We start from the raw sequence: 21376 nt of genomic DNA, 5'->3' as shown, positions 1-21376 counted from the left end.
CCTTGGTTTGAGGGATTCGGATGCACCTTCGGGAATATCTAAACTTAAACTGAGGATTTGAGGAGATTTTCATAAAATAAACAAATTTTCTAAAAAGACTAAAAGATTTTTAGACAAGTAGAACGGAACAGTGTGTACGATCAGCTAGCGCCCGAACGGTGATTTCCCAAAATACCATTACATTATGTGTTCTGAGATATTATGTGATATGCTATGTATGCTAGAGTAGGCTAGCTATTCTTATCTAGGACTAGAGTGGCATGATTTATGATGCCTTAGCCTAGGAGATTACTGCTACTATGAGATACTTCGAGAGTGAGTAGGTAGCAGCGAGGAGCTTATGAGTGGTCTACTGGAGGGTAGCCTGTGTTTAGCGAGGTATACAGTACTTGTGATCGGGGATCCTAAGAGGAGGACTTGGGGTGAATACCGATGCGTTGTGGAAGGTAGTATAGGATCCGTACTATTGGAAGCACCGGATCGGTGAACAGTCTAAGTAAGATTCCTTAGGGTACTAAGGAACAAGTAGGGTTGAGTATCGGGTGCGAGTATACTCAAGCGAGTCTCTGATATCTTTTGGGTTGCGTTACAGAGACATCGTGGTTGGCACACGCCACACACCAGGGGGCAGCGACGTTAGCGACGAGGAGATTCGTCGGATGATTCATGACGAGGTGGCCACGACGATCCGGGAGGCCATTCCGGAGATGTTTGGGTCTATCAAGACCATGCTGGTTGAGACGTTTGACGAGAGGTACGCTGCTGTTACTGAGGCGGCTGCTGCTGCAGCCATAGAAGCTGTTGCCGCCGCGAGGCCACAGGGGGTGAGTCTTTGCTGTTCCGAGAGTTCAGCAACACGAAGCCACCAGAGTTTGATAGGACTCAGGACCCGATAACTACGATGAGGTGGATCTCATACATTGGGGGATGCTTCTACACATGCTCTTGTCCGGAGCATCTGAGGATAGGTTCACTTTGGACCAGCTTCGCTTGGGAGCGAAGGACTGGTGGAAGTTTGTGACGGCTGATTTCACTTCTGGAGAGATTACAGCGGTGACCTGGGAGAGGTTCACCACCATGTTCCGAGATAAGTATGTTCCCCTGGTGGAGAGGGAAGGGTTGGCGCAGGAGTTCTTGTCCCTCGAGCAGGGGATAGAGTCCATGATTGTGATTACACATATGTTTCATCAGAGGATTTTGTTTTGCCTTGAGTACGTGTCTACTGAGCAGGCACACATGAGTCGATATCTGAGCATACTGAGGAGACACATTCGTGAGTTTGTGGCGAATTCAACATACCGGACATTTGCCGATCTCCAGGAAAATGCCTAGAAGAGGGAGATCGAGCTGGAGACTCAGGCCAGGAAGGAGGTCGAGTCTTAGAGGAGGGATAGGCGACCGGTTCATACTCAGCCGGCAGCCAAGCGGGCAAAGCCCGCTGATTTGAGATCTGGAGGTCAGAAGGGCCGCACTTGTGGGATGTGTGACAAGAGCCATGAGGGTGTATGCAGAACAGGGGTGTGCTACAAGTGTGCCAAGGAGGGGCATTTCGCGAGGGATTGCCCCAAGGGGTTTGCAGTTTGCATGCACTGCAACCAGATTGGCCATCGGAAGCCCGAGTGCCCACAACTACTTCAGGGATAAGCTCAGGGGTCTTCACCTGCTGTTAGGGCTACCAAGGCTCAGCCAACGAAGGCCGAGGCATCGAAGCCTCGCAGGAGAGCCTTCCAGTTGATAGCGGAGGAAGTCCGCGCAGCGCCCGATGTCGTGGCTGGTATGTATTCTTTTATTTGCTATTACTGAGTTTGAGATATTGTGATTATATTGTGGTATGCTTAGGTACTTTTCTTGTGAATTCTGTACCTGCTTTGGTGTTATTTGACTCGGGTGCGAGTCGATCTTTCGTATCTTTAGCATTTAGTTAGCACATCAATATCTAACGAGAGGCGTTGAGTCGACCTCTGCGAGTTTCTATAGCCGACGAGCGAGTGGTGTATGCGACGGATGTGATTCGAGGATGGGTACTCGAGATTTTCGATGTTGAGTTTCCGATAGATTTGGTACCGATTGCGATGGGGGATGTCTGTGACATCGTGGGCATCGACTGGTTGAGCCGATTTGGAGCTGTTATCGACTGCGAGTGTCAGTTGGTGACCATACGAGACCCTAGTGGGGGAGTGCTTACTGTGTATGGCGAGGGTACCCGGTCTGGGTCAGCATTTTGCTCTGGGTGTCAGGGCAAGACAGAGTCTACAACAGGGCTTTACAGGGTTCGTAGCCTATGTGATGGATACACGAGTTGCCGCAGAGAGGCCGAGTTCTGTTGACGAGGCTCCGATAGTGCGCGAGTTGCTAGATGTTTTACCCAAGGAGTTTCCGAGTTCTATGGGGTTCAGTGTACCATATACACGGACCACAAGAGTCTGAAGTATCTGATGGATCAGCCCAACCTGAATATGCGCTAGAGAAGATGGTTGGATGTGGTAAAGGATTACGACTGTGAAATCCTGTACCACCCGGGCAAGAGAGAGAAGGTGATTGGGCAGGTATTCGAGTTTGTTACCGATAGTCGAGGGATTATGACCTTCCATTGTTGGATTTGGGTGTCGTTTATGGGCGGGGCATGTAGCATACTGATGGAGGAGGTGCACAGATCGACATTTTCGATCCATCCCGGGGCCACTAAGATGTATTTGGACCTGAAGAGAGACTATTGGTGGCCCTGTATGAAGAGGAATGTTGCATGGGTTGTAGAGAGGTGATTGACCTGTCGTCGGGTTAAGGTCGAGCACCAGCGTCTGCTTGGCAAGTTGCAGCCACTAGAGTTTCTCCTGTGGAAGTAGGAACAGATTTCTATGGACTTCATCACCAAATTGTCGAGGACTGCGAGAGGCGTTGATGCAATTTGGGCTATTGTGGATCAGCTGACGAAGAACACTTACTTCTTTGCTATCAGTGAGAACTCTTCTGCAGAGAGACTGGCAGAGATATATATGAAAGAGGTGGTATATCTGCATGGAGTGCTGATCTCGATCGTGTTAGACCGAGATGTTCGTTTTACTTCCAGATTCTGGAAGAAGTTTCATGAGGAGTTGGACACGAGATTGCACTTCAACATTAATTATCACCCACAGACGGACAGACGGAGTGTGCGGATGATTCAGACGCTCGAGGACATGCTTCGAGCATGCGTTATGGACTTCAGGGGAAGTTTGGATGCATACCTACCTTTGGCTGAGTTTTCCTACAACAACAACCACCATTCGAGTATTGGTATGCCTCCCTTTGAGCTGTTGTATGGGAGGAGGTGTAGGACCCCTATCTGTTAGGGCGAGGTGGGGCAACGAATGATGGGTAGCACTGAGATAGTGATTAAGACGACTGAACATATACAACAGGTCAGGAAGAGATTGCTGATAGCCCAGAGCCACCAGAAGAGTTACGCGGATAGGCGGCGATCCGAGCTCGAGTTCTAGGTTGGAGATTTCGTACTCCTGAAGGTATCTCCTTGGAAGGGAGTGATCCGATTCAGGAAAAGGGACAAGCTGGGGCCCCAATACATTGGTCCTTTCAGAGTGCTTGCCAGGGTGGGCAAGGTAGCATACCGTTTAGAGCTACCCGAGGAGTTGGGTGAGATTCATGATACCTTCCACGTATCCCAGTTAAGGAAGTGTATAGATGATGAGATGGCAGTAGTGTCACTAGAGGATATTCAGGTGGATGCAAGCCTGAACTACATTGAGAGGCCGATCGCAATCTTGGATTAGAAGATCAAGGTTCTGAGGAACAAAGAGGTGCCCCTGGTTCAGGTCCAGTGGCAGCATCGAAGAGGGTCTGAGCTGACCTGGGAGCCAGAAGCGGAGATGTGGGAGCAACATCCAGAGTTGTTTGAGTAAGACTTCGAGGGTGAAGTCTGATTCTAGTGGGGTAGAATTGTAACATCCGGATTCCCAGATATGATCATATGATTATTTATTTTGAGATATGAGGAGTGACTCGACGATTTGATGGCCTAACTCGTCGAGTAGGATCACGAATGATGACTCGGATTAATAAGTGGACTCGACGAGTCGGCGAATGGACTCGTTGAGTCTGTGTTGTTGATAGAAACCCAAAATCCTTGAGCATGTGCCTTATTTAAGGGTCCTTATGGACTTCATTTGCGGCCACCCTTTCCAGAGAAAAGAACCATAGCATATTTGAGCGTGTGAAGTGTGAGAGAGAGAGAGAGAGCCATCTTGAGCCATTTGTTGTGATTTTGCTAAGGAGGAGAAGTGATCTAGCAAGAAGGACCAAATGAGGTTGTTATTCTAAGACTTTCAAGCAAGGAGACTTTACTTTGAGGCGGAGGCTAGATCAGTATTCGCGATTTAAGATTATCCGAGTTACCCGAGGTGAGTCTTCTCACTATACATTACCTAGAGTGGTATCAATGTGCAGGCCGGAGGGTCTTATGTGTATATGTATGTTTGATATTTATGTTCATTGTGTTATATGGATGTTATGTGTTATATAGACCGGATCGGAGGGTACATCGATTTAGACAGGACCGGAGGGCCCAACGATTTAGACCGGACCGGAGGGTCCAACGAGCTAGATCGGATCGGAGGGTCCAACAAGCTACGGGATTGGAGGGTCCCGCTGAGACACATTGACCGGAGGGTCATCCGAGTTATAGCCTCGAGTGACTAATGTGTTGTATGTGGTATTCTGGGGAACTCACTAAACATTTATGCTTACCGTGTTATGTGTTATCTGTTTCAGGTACTAGCGAGGATCACAGGAAGGCGCCGACATGATCTGTACACAGAGGCAGGAGATTATGATTTGAGATTCTAGGATGTGTTTATTTGTGATGAAATTTGATAACATGAGAATTGAGAATATTATATGAGTTTTATTGTGTCGAAAAAAATGAAAAATTGTTTTGAAAAATTACGTCGTTACCATGTCGCCGGAAATAACAATTGTCGCCGCTAATTCCTCTATCGTCGTTAATGCTCCTGTCGCCAGTAAATCATGATGCCGCCAATAATTGTGTCGTCGGGAATAACATTTTTCATTTTTTATTTTTTTAATCATTGATTTTAGTGTGAAAAACCCGATACATAAGAACTTTAAATGCAGAAACAAAAATTACATAATATCGGATTAGGTACCAAATAGTGCAACGACATTATATATAATTAATTTAATACCAAAGTAAACAACCAAAGTTTTAAAATTAGAACAAAGTAGTACCAAAATGTCACGACAAGTCTAAAATACAAAACACAAACTAATTATCCGATGAACCATCATCTATGTTCCCTTCGTTTCCTCCGTGATCTTTCTCCGATTGAAAAAAACGAGTAATGCTCATCGCTACATGTCGGGTCACTGAGCATTGCCCGAAGATTTTCCAACTACATAATAAATAACAGCATATATAAACTTATAAGTTAAATTATCAAACCAAATCAACATGCATTTATTGATGTCAAAGTACATTGCTATTTTTAACCTATGGACAAAAAACCAAAGTAAATTGCTATTTCTTGCAGTTAAAACATAAACATAATTACAAACATAATTACCAAATCAACATGCATTTATTGATGCCAAAGCAAATTGCTATTTTTAAACTAGGGACAAAAAACCAAATTACATTGCTTTTTATTGCACTTAGGACATAAATCAATTACCAAAGCTTTTAGAAAATAGTCACTAAAAACCCAAATTCCAAATCAACATGTACTTATTGAAATTAAATAATCTTGTTTCACCTGGGATGGTTGTGTTGATTGTGGTGGTGGCTGCGATGGTTGTGCAATCGGTAGGATAGCAGATGGTTTTCGGCTGACACCTCTAATATGACCGTGTCGTTCACCTAATACTCTCTCGAAAGTAGCTCTTTCTTGAGCGGGTGTTAACTCTCTTTCACCTTCTGGCCCTAGCGTTTGTTCTAAGAGTTCTTCCACTAACCGATTCCGTGTTTTCAAAAAGTGATTAACAATTAAGTATAAATAAACACTAATTATATGATAAAGTTATAATTAAATACTTACGTATTGTTATTCTGCTTCAAGACTAACAAATACACCATTCCTATCGATATGAGCCTTGCGAAACGTTTCCACTCTTTTCAGGTTTTGTTTAGCTTTAAAAATTTTAAATAAATAATTACAAATATCGTACATTACCTTTTTATAGGATGTACTGCTCTACGAGCTAGGCCCCCCACGGTTCACGATTGTTGGCATTTCACGGACTTTTTATTCCTTTCACAAGCAGCTCTGTGTTCATCCGTTTGAAAATACTCAACTGCGTTCCTCCAATTATCGAACTCCATATCATGTGGGGGGGGGGGGGGGGTTGGCTAATGTTCTCGGGATATCCTCATGCCCTCCGACATCCAGAAAAATATTATTTTGTATTAGCTTTACGGTCTCGATAAAATTTTAATAAAGCGGCTTCAAAACTCTCTTACAACATAGCAGCGTCTGGATCCTAGGACATCCCATCCAAATCAAACCTTTTCTATAAAAAACAAAAAAAAAGTTAGCCAAGTAAAAATCAGTCAAAATTAACCATATAAAATATTTTTGTATAAATGATTTACCACTAAATGTTGTTTTACTATATTCCTTATCGCATGGGAAACTTTTTTCCAATTCCATTTATCCTGGCTGCCCAGCTCCCGATCTTGACCCGGATCCGATCTCAGATCGCCTCATAACCACCGTATTGAAAATACACCAAGGAGATACCAGACAATCCGCATAAACAATAGGGAACCAACTCCCAACAAAACCCTAGGGTTTGTGACTTCCTTGATACCCGTACGGGTCTTGTGCTTTTAGTAGTACGGGCTCATACTACTTTCCACACCTACCTATATTTGTCTCAAGGATCATCATATCACCCTAGCAATATACATAAGCATAGGCGAGCACTCAATCCTCACTCCTAGAAGAAGGCTAAACATCTCACAGCTGGCCGACTGACCCCACACAACTCATCCATGAAACTTCCACCAACCCTGCAACACTAGTGTATGCTAGCCATACATAACACTGGATCCTATAAACATTCGAATATCCAATCGTACCCTAAGCCCTTCATTAAAAAAGAACAGGAAATAAAGCCAAACTAAACAGTCTAAGATATAAGATATTAGTTATATACAACCATGATGCATACACTAAGCAACTATGGTAATGATGTCAATTTCATATAAGGAAAACCCTAGGATATCGGGCATCATATAATCAGACAATTCTATCATGCAATTCCTGAAGATCCCTAGCCTATCACTAACATGTTGTTCTAACATATAACAATATCAAATAACAATATGTTATTTTGAGGTCTATTTATTGGCTCCGGCTGATCGTACACTTCGCATCCTCCTTTAGTATTTTGAAAAAAAAATTGAAAATCATTTGGAAAATATTTTCCTTAGTTTGAGACTGGATTCACACGAGTGTTCCCCCAATTCACTCAAACCAAGGCTCTGATACCAACTTGTAATATCCATAAAATTCATGAAAAATTTAAACTTTTTAAATATCATAAAACTATTAATTGTTTACAAATTGTTTTCAAAATAGTATTTCATTAGAGAATACTAGAAATCATAATATAAAATGTGACGAGGTGCACGATTAATCTTTTGCCTTCTTGCGGTCATCCGAAGTACCTGAAACGAAATCCACAACTGTAAGCCCGAAGCTTAGTGAGTTTCCCCAAAATACCAACGCCATACAAACTTTTCAATATCATAAATAAACAACATGCATATAGAGTCTTCAACATGACTAGACCGCCTCACCGGGCCTTCCGTCCATCTGGCCCACCCTCAGAACCTTCAGCATGTCTGAACTTCCTCACCGAGCCCTCAACATGTTTGGACCGTTCTCCGGGCCTTCGGCCTGACTGGTACGCCCTGATGGGCCTTCAGTCAATCCAGGCCGCCATGAGTTTGTTGGCCTAAAGCACAAAGTGGGGCCGCCTCAACCCACCAGCAATCACACAATAATCACATAGATATCAAACGCTAGCTAGCACATATAATAATCACACATGCATAATAGACCATCAATCATAACATCATCCTATACCCTAGGATACCGTTCTAATAGATCATAACCACATACAAACATCCCATCTACGAGGATACCGATCTAAGAGATCAAAACAGTAATAAAGGAGGATAACAATCCAAAGGGTTGACCTTGGTGCCTTCGAGCCTTAAGTATAGTGAGGAAAACTCACATCACAAGTAGTGCTGAACCAATACGATTAAATCCCAACTTACAGCTCCGAACTCAGCTGCCTACAACCACCATGTGACTAACTTCATTAAAATTTAGAAATACCAGAAATACCCTTAAAGTCAGACTTAGTCAACCATGGTCAAGGTCAAAGTCAACCGTCAAGGTCAACAGTCCATGTTGACCCAACTCGTCGAGTGCATCTAGCAACTCATCGAGTTCCTTCAGTGTTCGGAAAACCGGAAAAACCCTGGCCAACTCACCGAGTTATCTCATCAACTCGTCGAGTTCGCTCAGTATTCAGAAGGTGGGAAAACCCGATCCAACTCATGGAGTTGGCAAAAGCAACTCATCGATTTTTCCTAGCCTTAGTGCATCCAGAAACTTCAAAGCAAAACCAAAGCCCCAGACTATAGATCTGGTCCCTTAAGACTGAAATACCACGTAAAGTTGCTAGCTTTACATGCATGCATGGCATCAAGAGGGATAAAAGACCCTAATAAGGTTTATAAAGGGACCTAGGGCATGAAGGAGGGCCAAGACTTGATATAGTTGGCAACTTTAAGTCCACGGAGGCCATTAGATGTCTAGATCTAAAACTATGGCTTCATAATACGCTCTAATCCAAGAATGGTCCCAAGACAAAGTAATATTGGCCGTAACTTTCAAAAGAAGAGATCTAGAAAAAGGGATGATCAAGATAACAAATTTATACCTCCAAGTGGCTGTAACAAAACTAAAAATCCCGGATCTAAAGCTTCTCCATTCAACTTTGCACCACCAACTTCAAGCTCCTTCAAGAAGAAGGCGATGAGGGAGGCCAACAATGAGAGTTAAGGCCTTTAAATAGGGTGCAAAACCTAAAAATTAGGGTTTTCATGTTCAGCCTTCAACTCTTCGAGTTGGGGCCTTCCAACTCGTCGAGTAGACATTGAAAAGTAAACGAGCATTAAATACTCTACACGGCGAGTTGGAGCCTTCCAACTCGTCGAGTTGCCCAAAAAGTACAATTAATAAGTTTTAAATTCATACCTGAAGGTTGTTATGTTACAGTTAAAAATAGCGTATGTAGCATTAGAATATTCAATAATACATTAGGGATTGTATGAAAACCACATTTCGCCTTTTTGACCTAATATATGCACAATTGACCATTGTTGACTTTTGTTGACCAAAATGTGATGGATGTCACATCATCATCTCCCTGCCTTCTTATCTACCGAATCCATGGGTTTGAATCAGAATTTTAGAAAGAATGGGAGAAGGAGGATGGTAAACACACTTGAAATCCAAATTTCTGGTGATAAATGTTACAGAAAGAGGATAAAAATACCTAAATGTGAATAGAAAAATCCACCCGTAGATGAACGCCGACTCAATAGTGTACGAAGAAGGGAGAATTTGAGATAGGTCGACACTACGATGAGTCCATGTGGAGCAAAATCGATGTAACCTGGAAGTATTGATGAGTCAATATGATGCTGTAACCTTTTGATTTTAATAGAGGGGTGATGATGATGTAAAGCATGGAGAAGACGAACGATGGAGCCGATGAGCGGTCACTTTTAGCTGAAGCCGATGAATAGTGCCGAACGTAGCTTAGGTACTATTCATAAGCCGTACCTAGAAACAATATATATATATATATATATATATATATATATATATATATATATATATATATTATGATAAGAATGGTTATGATAAGAATTAATAACAATATGATAATAATAATTTATAAATATATTTTCTTTGTTTCCTCTGTAGTTTCTTGGTATTTTCGAGAAATTTCCCAAGAATTGTTTAAATGTCTTAAGTTTATAAGGGTTTTTTTTTTTTTTTTTTTTTTTTTTTTTTTTTTTTTTTTTGTATGTGTGTGTATCAAATTAATGACTTGGACCCTAAGACAATTGGGAAAATTTTTACATGTTTAATGATAGACCTTGGTTCAAAAATTTCTTAGGAAATTCCTCGAAAGTTTTGAGAAATATCATAGGAAAACAACTTAAACGAAACAATGCTAATGTGAGGCTCTCTTTGGCATATTCAAAAAATGATATGAATGATTATAAAAAAAACTACTGAGGAACTACCGATGAACGTTAAATATATATTTATTTCCTAGGAAAAGCGTAGTAACTTCCGAGAGACTTTCGAGGATGCAGAATTCTTCGGTATAACCTACTTGTTACCAAGGAACTTCTGGAGAAATATCAGAAACGCTTTTTCTCGGAAGTTCCTCGATAATGTGTAGGAAGTAGCGAAATTTTTTTGATCCTACGAAAATTTTGTAGGAAAAACCACCATTTTTCAAGCAGTGAATTATCTTTATGTTTCTTTAAATATTTACCACCAAACCAAAAAAAATGATGGTATCAAAATATGAAGCACGTGCATTTAAAAAAGGGGCTACTAGCCATCAGCTCCTATATTTGTATTATACTCGTATGTATATTCCGTTGGCACAACTCAAAACTCCCATCTTTCAGATTTTTATATTATATTTATGTATAATCTAAGACAGTTGTCACAATTGAAAACTCCATCTTTTAGGTTTTCATATTAAATTCTTTGAATTTTTTACATATATTCCAATTATGGTTACGTTCTTAATTTATCTTTTTTGACACAATACTTAGTATAATGTATGATATTAATATTGTAGTCATTTGTATATAATAAAATAATTAAAAATAACAAAAGAAAAAACAATTGAAATTGATTTATGAAACAATTTGGTAAATTAATATAAATATTATGTATAAATAAATTAGGTTACATCATTTATCAGTTTAAGTTATTAAGATTAGAATTATTTAAATGTATTAACTAATATTAATATAATATAATAATAATAAATTAATAAGAAAGGGGAGTTGGAGTAGAAAAAGGTATATTACATGGATAGAACCACTGTTAAACAATTGAAAGCTGGTGGAATTTCTGGACTGACGGCGAGTAAGGGCAAGTCAACTATGGTATGTTGAGAGCTTAAAACAACATATAACGCCAATACCGAGGTCGATAATGGCCTTCTACTATCGCAGCTTCTAGGAATCACCAATAGTGGCACGAAAACATAAAACAACAGCAACAGCATACCTATCATCTCTATATAAGAGCGTGGCATTTATTGCCTCAAAATCATTCCAAAACAATAAATCGACTATTCTCCATTTCAAACGATGGAGATTTCTGTCACCACTACCCTTGGCCTTGCCATCATCATCTTCACCCTTTTCAAGTTAGCAACACGTCCCAAATCAAAGAAAAACTTGCTCCCAGAGCCATGGAGACTACCATTAATCGGACACATGCATCATTTGATCGGTATGTTATATGTTATCTTTTTCAGAATCTCTATTTATGGATCCTTCACATTTTAATCTCATCAATTTTTTGCATTGAAATGCTTGATAAAACCATCTTTTAATAGGTACGATGCCACATCGTGGTGTCATGGAGTTAGCAAGGAAACATGGATCTCTCATGCATCTACAACTAGGAGAAGTGTCCACGATCGTTGTTTCATCCCCACGTTGGGCAAAAGAGGTTCTGACAACGTATGATATTACTTTTGCAAACAGACCGGAGACTTTAACCGGTGAGATTATTGCATACCACAATACGGATATTGTCCTTGCTCCCTATGGTGAATACTGGAGGCAGTTGCGAAAGCTTTGCACCTTGGAGCTTTTGAGTAACAAGAAAGTGAAGTCCTTTCAATCCCTTCGTGAGGAGGAGTGTTGGAATTTAGTTAAGCATATTCGATCAACTGGGCAGGGATCACAAATCAATCTTTCAGAAAACATTTTCAAGATGATTGCTACCATACTTAGTAGGGCTGCGTTTGGAAAAGGAATCAAAGACCAAATGAAATTTACCGAATTAGTAAAAGAAATACTAAGGTTGACTGGAGGTTTTGATGTGGCGGATATCTTTCCTTCTAAAACGTTGCTTCACCACCTTTCAGGGAAGAGAGCTAAGTTAACCAACATACACAATAAGCTTGACAGTTTGATAAACAATATCATCTCCGAGCACCCTGGAAATCGTACAAGCTCATCACAGGAGACTCTACTTGATGTTCTGTTAAGACTGAAAGAAAGCGCTGAGTTTCCATTGACAGCTGACAATGTCAAAGCAGTCATTCTGGTATGTACTTGTATGCATATCTCCAGATGCCTAGTAATCTTTATTATTTTCATTGTATATTCTTTGGTTAGATGTCTTTAAAACTGACGGATGGAATTAAATGATGCAGGATATGTTTGGAGCTGGCACAGATACATCATCAGCCACAATTGAATGGGCAATCTCTGAATTGATAAGGTGTCCAAGAGCGATGGAGAAAGTACAAGCAGAACTAAGGCAAGCACTAAATGGAAAGGAAAGGATCCAAGAGGAAGATATACAAGAACTAAACTACCTAAAGCTAGTGATCAAAGAAACATTGAGGTTGCACCCACCACTACCGTTGGTTATGCCTAGAGAGTGTAGGGAGCCATGTGTGTTGGGGGGATACGACATACCAAGCAAGACAAAACTTATTGTCAATGTGTTTGCCATAAACAGGGATCCTGAATACTGGAAAGATGCTGAAACTTTCATGCCAGAGAGATTCGAAAACAGCTCCATCACTGTAATGGGTTCAGAGTATGAGTATCTCCCGTTTGGTGCTGGAAGGAGAATGTGTCCTGGAGCTGCCCTTGGTCTAGCCAACGTGGAACTTCCTTTGGCTCATATTCTTTACTACTTCAATTGGAAGCTCCCCGATGGCAAAGCATTTGAAGATTTGGACATGACTGAGAGCTTTGGAGCCACTGTCCAAAGAAAGACCGAGTTGTTACTAGTTCCAACGGATTTCCAAACACTTAAGGCGTCTACTTAATGACATTCATTTAAATATAGAAGAATTGATCCATAATCCATTAATTCGTTCTTTCGATGGGGGACATCTTGATCAATTGACAACTTTGAAGGATTTAATGCTGATGTATTTCTTGGTTGTGTGTTCCCATTTTCTTGTATTCTACCCTATTATATATATACTTAATCATGTTTTTGTATTTTATTTTTAGAGCAATTAATGTGCAAATTTGTTCTATGCGGTTTGCGGATAAAATTAAAAAAGATTTCAATTTATACCGCGGGTCCAAAAATGCTAGATATTTTTACGGATAAGGCCCCAATTAAGCTTAAATAGACTATTACATCATTTTAATTTGATTATTGTACTAGGTGTGTATGACCCGTATATTACACGGGTTTATAAAAAAAGTTTAGTGTAAAATTATAAGCATCACATAATTTTAAAGTAATAATTTTACATAAATAAAAAGAATATAATAACTAAAGTAAGTAATTGAATAATAATGTAAGATATTTGAAAGATTGTAGAATAATTATTATGAAATTTAATAAAATGATCTACTTGACATATATAAATGTCACTAAAATAAATTTAAGAAAATGACAAGTGGAAAAAAAATAATTCAAAAATTCTTAGAAAATGACATGTGTCAAATTCAATGAGAACATGACATTTGACAAAATTGATTTTCATTTATTATGTTAGATATTTTGTAAAGATTCATATAATATTGTATTAATTAAAAAATAAGAAGGGTCGCTTGTAAAGACTATCAAAATCGCGGGTAAAGGTAACAGCGGCTACACATTGCCGATAAAAAGTCGCCGCTACCACCCCGTCGCTATTGATCAAAATGTCTGTAACATCCGTATTTCCATGTATGATCATATGATTATTTATTTTGAGATATGAGGAGTGACTCAATGAGTTGATGCCCTAACTTGTCGAGTAGGATCACGAATGATGACTCGGATTAATGAATGGACTTGACGAGTCGGCGAATGGACTCGACGAGTCCGTGCTGTTGACAGAAACCCTAAATCCTTGGGCATGTGCCCTATTTAAGGGTCCTTATGGCCTTCATTTGCGGCCACCCTTTCCAGAGAAAAAACCTAAGCATATTTGAGCGTGTGAAATGAGAGATAGAGAGCCATTTGTTGTGATTTTGCTAAGGAGGAGAAGTGATCCAGCAAGAAGGACCAATGGAGGTTGTTGGTCTGAGACTTTCAAGCAAGGAGACTTCACTTTGAGGCAGAGGCTATATCAGTATCTGAGATTCGAGATTATCCGAGTTACCTGAGGTGAGTCTTCTTACTATACATTACCTAGAATGGCATCTATGTGCAGGCCGGAGGGTCTTATATGTATGTGTATGCTTGAGATTTATGTGCATTGTGTTATATGTATGCTATGTGTTATATGGACCAGATTGGAGGGTCCAACGATTTAGACCGGATCGGAGGGTCCAACGATTTAGACCGGACCGGAGGGTCCCACGAGCTACGGGACTGGAGGGTCCCGCTGAGACACATTGACCGGAGGGTCATCCGAGTTATAGCCTAGAGTGGCTTATGTGTTGTATGTGGTATTCTGGGGAACTCAATAAGCATTTATGTTTACCATGTTATGTGTTATGTGTTTCAGGTACTAGCAAGGATCACGGGAAGATGCCGGCATGATTTGTACACACAGGCAGGAGATTATGTTTTGAGATTCTTGGATATGTTTATTTGTGATGACATTTGATAACATGAGAATTGAGAATATTATATGAGTTTTATTGTGTTGAAAAAAAATGAAAAATTGTCTAGAAAAATTACGTCGTTACAAGTTGGTATCAGAGCCTTTGTTTGAGGGATTCGGATGCACCTTCGGGAATATCTAAACTTAAACTGAGGATTTGAGGAGATTTTCATAAAATAAACAAATTTTCTAAAAAGACTAAAAGATTTTTAGACAAGTAGAACGGAACAGTGTGTACGATCAGCTAGTGCCCGAACGGTGATTTCCCAAAATACCATTACATTATGTGTTATGAGATATTATGTGATATGCTATGTATGCTAGAGTAGGCTAGCTATTATTATCTAGGACTAGAGTGGCATGATTTATGATGCCTTAGCCTAGGGGATTACTGCTACTATGAGATACTTCGAGAGTGAGTAGGTAGCAGCGAGGAGCTTATGAGTGGTCTACTGGAGGGTAGCCTGTGTTTAGCGAGGTATATAGTACTTGTGATCGGGGATCCTAAGAGGAGGACTTGGGGTGAATACCGATGCGTTGTGGAAGGTAGTATAGGATCCGTACTATTGGAAGCACCGGATCGGTGAACAGTCTAAGTAAGAATCCTTAGGGTACTAAGGAACAAGTAGGGTTGAGTATCGAGTGCGAGTATACTCAAGCGAGTCTCTAATATCTTTTGGGTTGTGTTACAGAGACATCGTGGTTGGGACACGCCACACACCAGGGGGCAGCGACGTTAGCGACGAGGAGATTTGTCGGATGATTCATGACGAGGTGGCCACGACGATCCGGGAGGCCATTCCGGAGATGTTTGGGTCTATCAAGACCATGCTGGTTGAGACGTTTGACGAGAGGTACGCTGCTGTTACTGAGGTGGCTGCTGCTGCAGCCATAGAAGCTGTTGCCGCCGCGAGGCCACAGGGGGGGTGAGTCGTTGCTGTTCCGAGAGTTCAGCAACACGAAGCCACCAGAGTTTGATAGGACTCAGGACCCGATAACTACGATGAGGTGGATCTCATACATTGGGGGATGCTTCTACACATGCTCTTGTCCGGAGCATCTGAGGATAGGTTCACTTTGGACTAGCTTTGCTTGAGAGCGAAGGACTGATGGAAATTTGTGACGGCTGATTTCACTTCTACAGAGATTACAGCGGTGACCTGGGAGAGGTTCACCACCATGTTCCGAGATAAGTATGTTCCCCTAGTGGAGGGAGAAGGGTTGGCGCAGGAGTTCTTGCCCCTCGAGTAGGGGACAGAGTCCGTGATTGTGATTACACGTATGTTTCATGAGAGGACTTTGTTTTGCCATGAGTATGTGTCTACTGAGCAGGCACACATGAGTCGATATCTGAGCATACTGAGGAGACACATTCGTGAGTTTGTGGCGAACTCAACATATCGGACATTTACTGTGCTCCAGGAAAATGCCTAGAAGAGGGAGATTGAGTTGGAGACTTAGGCCAGGAAGGAGGTCGAGTCTCAGAGGAGGGATAGGTGACCGGTTCATACTCAGCCGGCAGCCAAGCGGGCAAAGCCCGCTGATTTGAGATCTGGAGGTCAGAAGGGCCGCACTTGTAGGAAGTGTGACAAGAGCCATGAGGGAATATGCAGAACAGGGGTGTGCTACAAGTGTGCCAAGGAGGGGCATTTGGCGAGGGATTGCCCCAAGGGGTTTGCAGTTTGCTTGCACTGCAACCAGATTGGCCATCGGAAGCCCGAGTACCCACAGCTACTTCAGGGATCAGCTCAGGGGTCTGCACCTGCTATTAGGGCTACCGAGGCTTAGCCAACGAAGGCTGAGGCATCGAAGCCTCGCAGGAGAGCGTTCCAGTTGACAGTGGAGGAGGTCCGCGCAGCGCCCGATGTGGTGGCTGATATGTATTCTTATATTTGCTATTACTGAGTTTGAGATATTGTGATTATATTGTGGTATGCTTAGGTACTTTTCTTGTGAATTCTGTACCTGCTTTGGTGTTATTTGACTCGGGTGCGAGTCGATCTTTCGTATATTTAGCATTTAGTCAGCACATCAATATCCGACGAGAGGCGTTGAGTCGACCTCTGCGAGTTTCTGTAGCCGACGAGCGAGTGGTGTATGCTACGGATGTGATTCAAGGATGTGTACTCGAGATTTTCGATGTTGAGTTTCCGATATATTTGGTACCGATTGCGATGGGGGATCTCTGTGTCATCATGGGCATGGACTGGTTGAGCCGATTTGGAGCTGTTATCGATTGCGAGTGTCAGTTGGTGACCATATGAGACCCTAGTGGGGGAGTGCTTACTGTGTATGGCGAGGGTACCCGGTCTGGGTCAACATTTTGCGGTAGGTGTCAGGGCAAGACAGAGTCTACAGCAGGGTTGCAGAGGGTTCGTAGCCTATGTGATGGATACATGAGTTGCTGCAGAGAGGCCGAGTTCTGTTGACGAGGTTCCGATAGTGCGCGAGTTGCCAGATGTTTTACCCGAGGAGTTTCCGGGTGTGCCTCCGGAGAGGCTGGTGGAATTTCGTATTGATTTGGTTTCGGGAGCGGCGCCTATTGCCAAGGCACCCTATCGCCTTGCGCCGCCAGAGATACAGGATTTATCATCGCAACTTTAGGAGCTGCTGGGGAAGGGATTCATCCGACCGAGTAGCTTGCCGTAGGGAGCGTCGATCCTTTTTGTCAAGAAAAAGGATGATTCGCACCAGATGTGCATTGATTACCGAGAGTTGAACAAGTTGACGGTCAAGAACCATTATCCACTACCGAGGATCGATGATCTGTTCGATCAGTTGCAAGGGGCGTCTTGGTTCTCCAAGATAGACTTGAGGTTTGGAAATCACCAAATAAGGGTGCCTGATGAGGATATCCAGAAGACGGCGTTCAGGACTCGTTATGGGCATTACGAGTTCATAGTGATGCCTTTTGGGCTCACCAATGCACCAGCAGCGTTCATGGATCTGATGAACTGAGTATGCTTGCCGATGTTGGATCAATCGGTGATAGTGTTCATTGACGACATTCTAGTGTATTCGCGGTCCAGAGAGCAGCATGAGGAGCATCTGAGAGAGATCCTCGAAGTATTGAGATCGGAGAGGCTTTATGCCAATTTCTCCAAGTGTGATTTCTGGTTACGAGAGGTCCAGTTCTCGGGGCACCTCGTTAAACAGATTAGGATATTGGTCGATCTGGCCAAGATTGAGGCTGTTATGTGTTGGGAGGTGCCGAGATCCCCCACCGAGATCAGGAGTTTTCTAGGGTTGGTCGGCTACTATCGGAGATTTATCAAGGACTTCTCCAAGATTGTCGTTCCTCTCACCAGATTGACCCGGAAGGGCGTTGCTTTTACTTTGAGCTGTTGTATGGGAGGAGGTGTACGACCCCTATCTGTTAGGGCGAGGTGGGGCAACGCATGATGGGTAGCACTGAGATAGTGATTAAGACGACTGAGCAGATACACCAGGTCAGGCAGAGATTGCTGATAGCCCAGAGCCGCCAGAAGAGTTACGCGGTTTGCGGATAAAATTAAAAAAGATTTCAATTTATACCGCGGGTCCAAAAATGCTAGATATTTTTACGGATAAGGCCCCTGTTAAGCTTAAATAGACTATTACATCATTTTAATTTGATTATTGTACTAGGTGTGTATGACCCGTGTATTACACGAGTTTATAAAAAAAGTTTAGTGTAAAATTATAAACATCACATATTTTTAAAGTAATAATTTTACATAAATAAAAAGAATATAATAACTAAAGTAAGTAATTGAATAATAATGTAAGATATTTGAAAGATTGTAGAACAATTATTATGAAATTTAATAAAATGATCTACTTGACATATATAAATGTCACTAAAATAAATTTAAGAAAATGACAAGTGAAAAAAAAATAATTCAAAAATTCTTAGAAAATGACATGTGTCAAATTCAATGAGAACATGACATTTGACAAAATTGATTTTCATTTATTATGTTAGATATTTTGTAAAGATTCATATAATATTGTATTAATTAAAAAATAAGAAGGGTCGCTTGTAAAGACTATCAAAATCGCGGGTAAAGGTAACAGCGGCTACACATTGCCGATAAAAAGTCGCCGCTACCACCCCGTCGCTATTGATCAAAATGTCTGTAACATCCGTATTTCCATGTATGATCATATGATTATTTATTTTGAGATATGAGGAGTGACTCAATGAGTTGATGCCCTAACTTGTCGAGTAGGATCACGAATGATGACTCGGATTAATGAGTGGACTTGACGAGTCGGCGAATGGACTCGACGAGTCCGTGCTGTTGACAGAAACCCTAAATCCTTGGGCATGTGCCCTATTTAAGGGTCCTTATGGCCTTCATTTGCGGCCACCCTTTCCAGAGAAAAAACCTAAGCATATTTGAGCGTGTGAAATGAGAGATAGAGAGCCATCTTGAGCCATTTGTTGTGATTTTGCTAAGGAGGAGAAGTGATCCAGCAAGAAGGACCAAAGGAGGTTGTTGGTCTAAGACTTTCAAGCAAGGAGACTTCACTTTGAGGCAGAGGCTATATCAGTATCTGAGATTCGAGATTATCCGAGTTACCTGAGGTGAGTCTTCTTACTATACATTACCTAGAATGGCATCTATGTGCAGGCCGGAGGGTCTTATATGTATGTGTATGCTTGAGATTTATGTGCATTGTGTTATATGTATGCTATGTGTTATATGGACCAGATTGGAGGGTCCAACGATTTAGACCGGATCAGAGGGTCCAACGATTTAGACCGGACCGGAGGGTCCCACGAGCTACGGGACTGGAGGGTCCCGCTGAGACACATTGACCGGAGGGTCATCCGAGTTATAGCCTAGAGTGGCTTATGTGTTGTATGTGGTATTCTGGGGAACTCAATAAGCATTTATGTTTACCATGTTATGTGTTATGTGTTTCAGGTACTAGCAAGGATCACGTGAAGATGCCGGCATGATTTGTACACACAAGCAGGAGATTATGTTTTGAGATTCTTGGATATGTTTATTTGTGATGACATTTGATAACATGAGAATTGAGAATATAAAATGAGTTTTATTGTGTTGAAAAAAAATGAAAAATTGTCTAGAAAAATTACGTCGTTACAAGTTGGTATCAGAGCCTTGGTTTGAGGGATTCGGATGCACCTTCGGGAATATCTAAACTTAAACTGAGGATTTGAGGAGATTTTCATAAAATAAACAAATTTTCTAAAAAGACTAAAAGATTTTTAGACAAGTAGAACGGAACAGTGTGTACGATCAGCTAGCGCCCGAACGGTGATTTCCCAAAATACCATTACATTATGTGTTCTGAGATATTATGTGATATGCTATGTATGCTAGAGTAGGCTAGCTATTCTTATCTAGGACTAGAGTGGCATGATTTATGATGCCTTAGCCTAGGAGATTACTGCTACTATGAGATACTTCGAGAGTGAGTAGGTAGCAGCGAGGAGCTTATGAGTGGTCTACTGGAGGGTAGCCTGTGTTTAGCGAGGTATACAGTACTTGTGATCGGGGATCCTAAGAGGAGGACTTGGGGTGAATACCGATGCGTTGTGGAAGGTAGTATAGGATCCATACTATTGGAAGCACCGGATCGGTGAACAGTCTAAGTAAGATTGCTTAGGGTACTAAGGAACAAGTAGGGTTGAGTATCGGGTGCGAGTATACTCAAGCGAGTCTCTGATATCTTTTGGGTTGCGTTACAGAGACATCGTGGTTGGCACACGCCACACACCAGGGGGCAGCGACGTTAGGGACGAGGAGATTCGTCGGATGATTCATGACGAGGTGGCCACGACGATCCGGGAGGCCATTCCGGAGATGTTTGGGTCTATCAAGACCATGCTGGTTGAGACGTTTGACGAGAGGTACGCTGCTGTTACTGAGGCGGCTGCTGCTGCAGCCATAGAAGCTGTTGCCGCCGCGAGGCCACAGGGGGTGAGTCTTTGCTGTTCCGAGAGTTCAGCAACACGAAGCCACCAGAGTTTGATAGGACTCAGGACCCGATAACTACGATGAGGTGGATCTCATACATTGGGGGATGCTTCTACACATGCTCTTGTCCGGAGCATCTGAGGATAGGTTCACTTTGGACCAGCTTCGCTTGGGAGCGAAGGACTGGTGGAAGTTTGTGACGGCTGATTTCACTTCTGGAGAGATTACAGCGGTGACCTGGGAGAGGTTCACCACCATGTTCCGAGATAAGTATGTTCCCCTGGTGGAGAGGGAAGGGTTGGCGCAGGAGTTCTTGTCCCTCGAGCAGGGGATAGAGTCCATGATTGTGATTACACATATGTTTCATCAGAGGATTTTGTTTTGCCTTGAGTACGTGTCTACTAAGCAGGCACACATGAGTCGATATCTGAGCATACTGAGGAGACACATTCGTGAGTTTGTGGCGAATTCAACATACCGGACATTTGCCGATCTCCAGGAAAATGCCTAGAAGAGGGAGATCGAGCTGGAGACTCAGGCCAGGAAGGAGGTCGAGTCTTAGAGGAGGGATA

The 21376-nt window shown here is 42.0% G+C and overlaps 1 protein-coding gene across 1 annotated transcript; it reads left to right on the top strand.

The window, feature by feature from the left end:
* Positions 1–11394: 11394 nt before the first annotated feature.
* LOC145092823 (cytochrome P450 71AV8-like) lies at positions 11395–13329 on the top strand. Its single transcript, XM_079030805.1, has 3 exons — positions 11395–11585; positions 11692–12410; positions 12520–13329. The coding sequence occupies exons 1-3, from the start codon at positions 11441–11443 to the stop codon at positions 13144–13146; spliced, it is 1491 nt and encodes a 496-aa protein (XP_078886931.1). The 5' UTR covers positions 11395–11440; the 3' UTR covers positions 13147–13329.
* The last annotated feature ends 8047 nt before the right edge of the window (positions 13330–21376 follow it).

This window comes from Lactuca serriola, chromosome 3, assembly GCF_051521515.1.
Source record: "Lactuca serriola cultivar US96UC23 chromosome 3, Lser_US96UC23_V15, whole genome shotgun sequence".
Lineage (NCBI taxonomy): Eukaryota > Viridiplantae > Streptophyta > Magnoliopsida > Asterales > Asteraceae > Lactuca > Lactuca serriola.
This window is presented reverse-complemented; position numbering and strand designations above follow the sequence as displayed.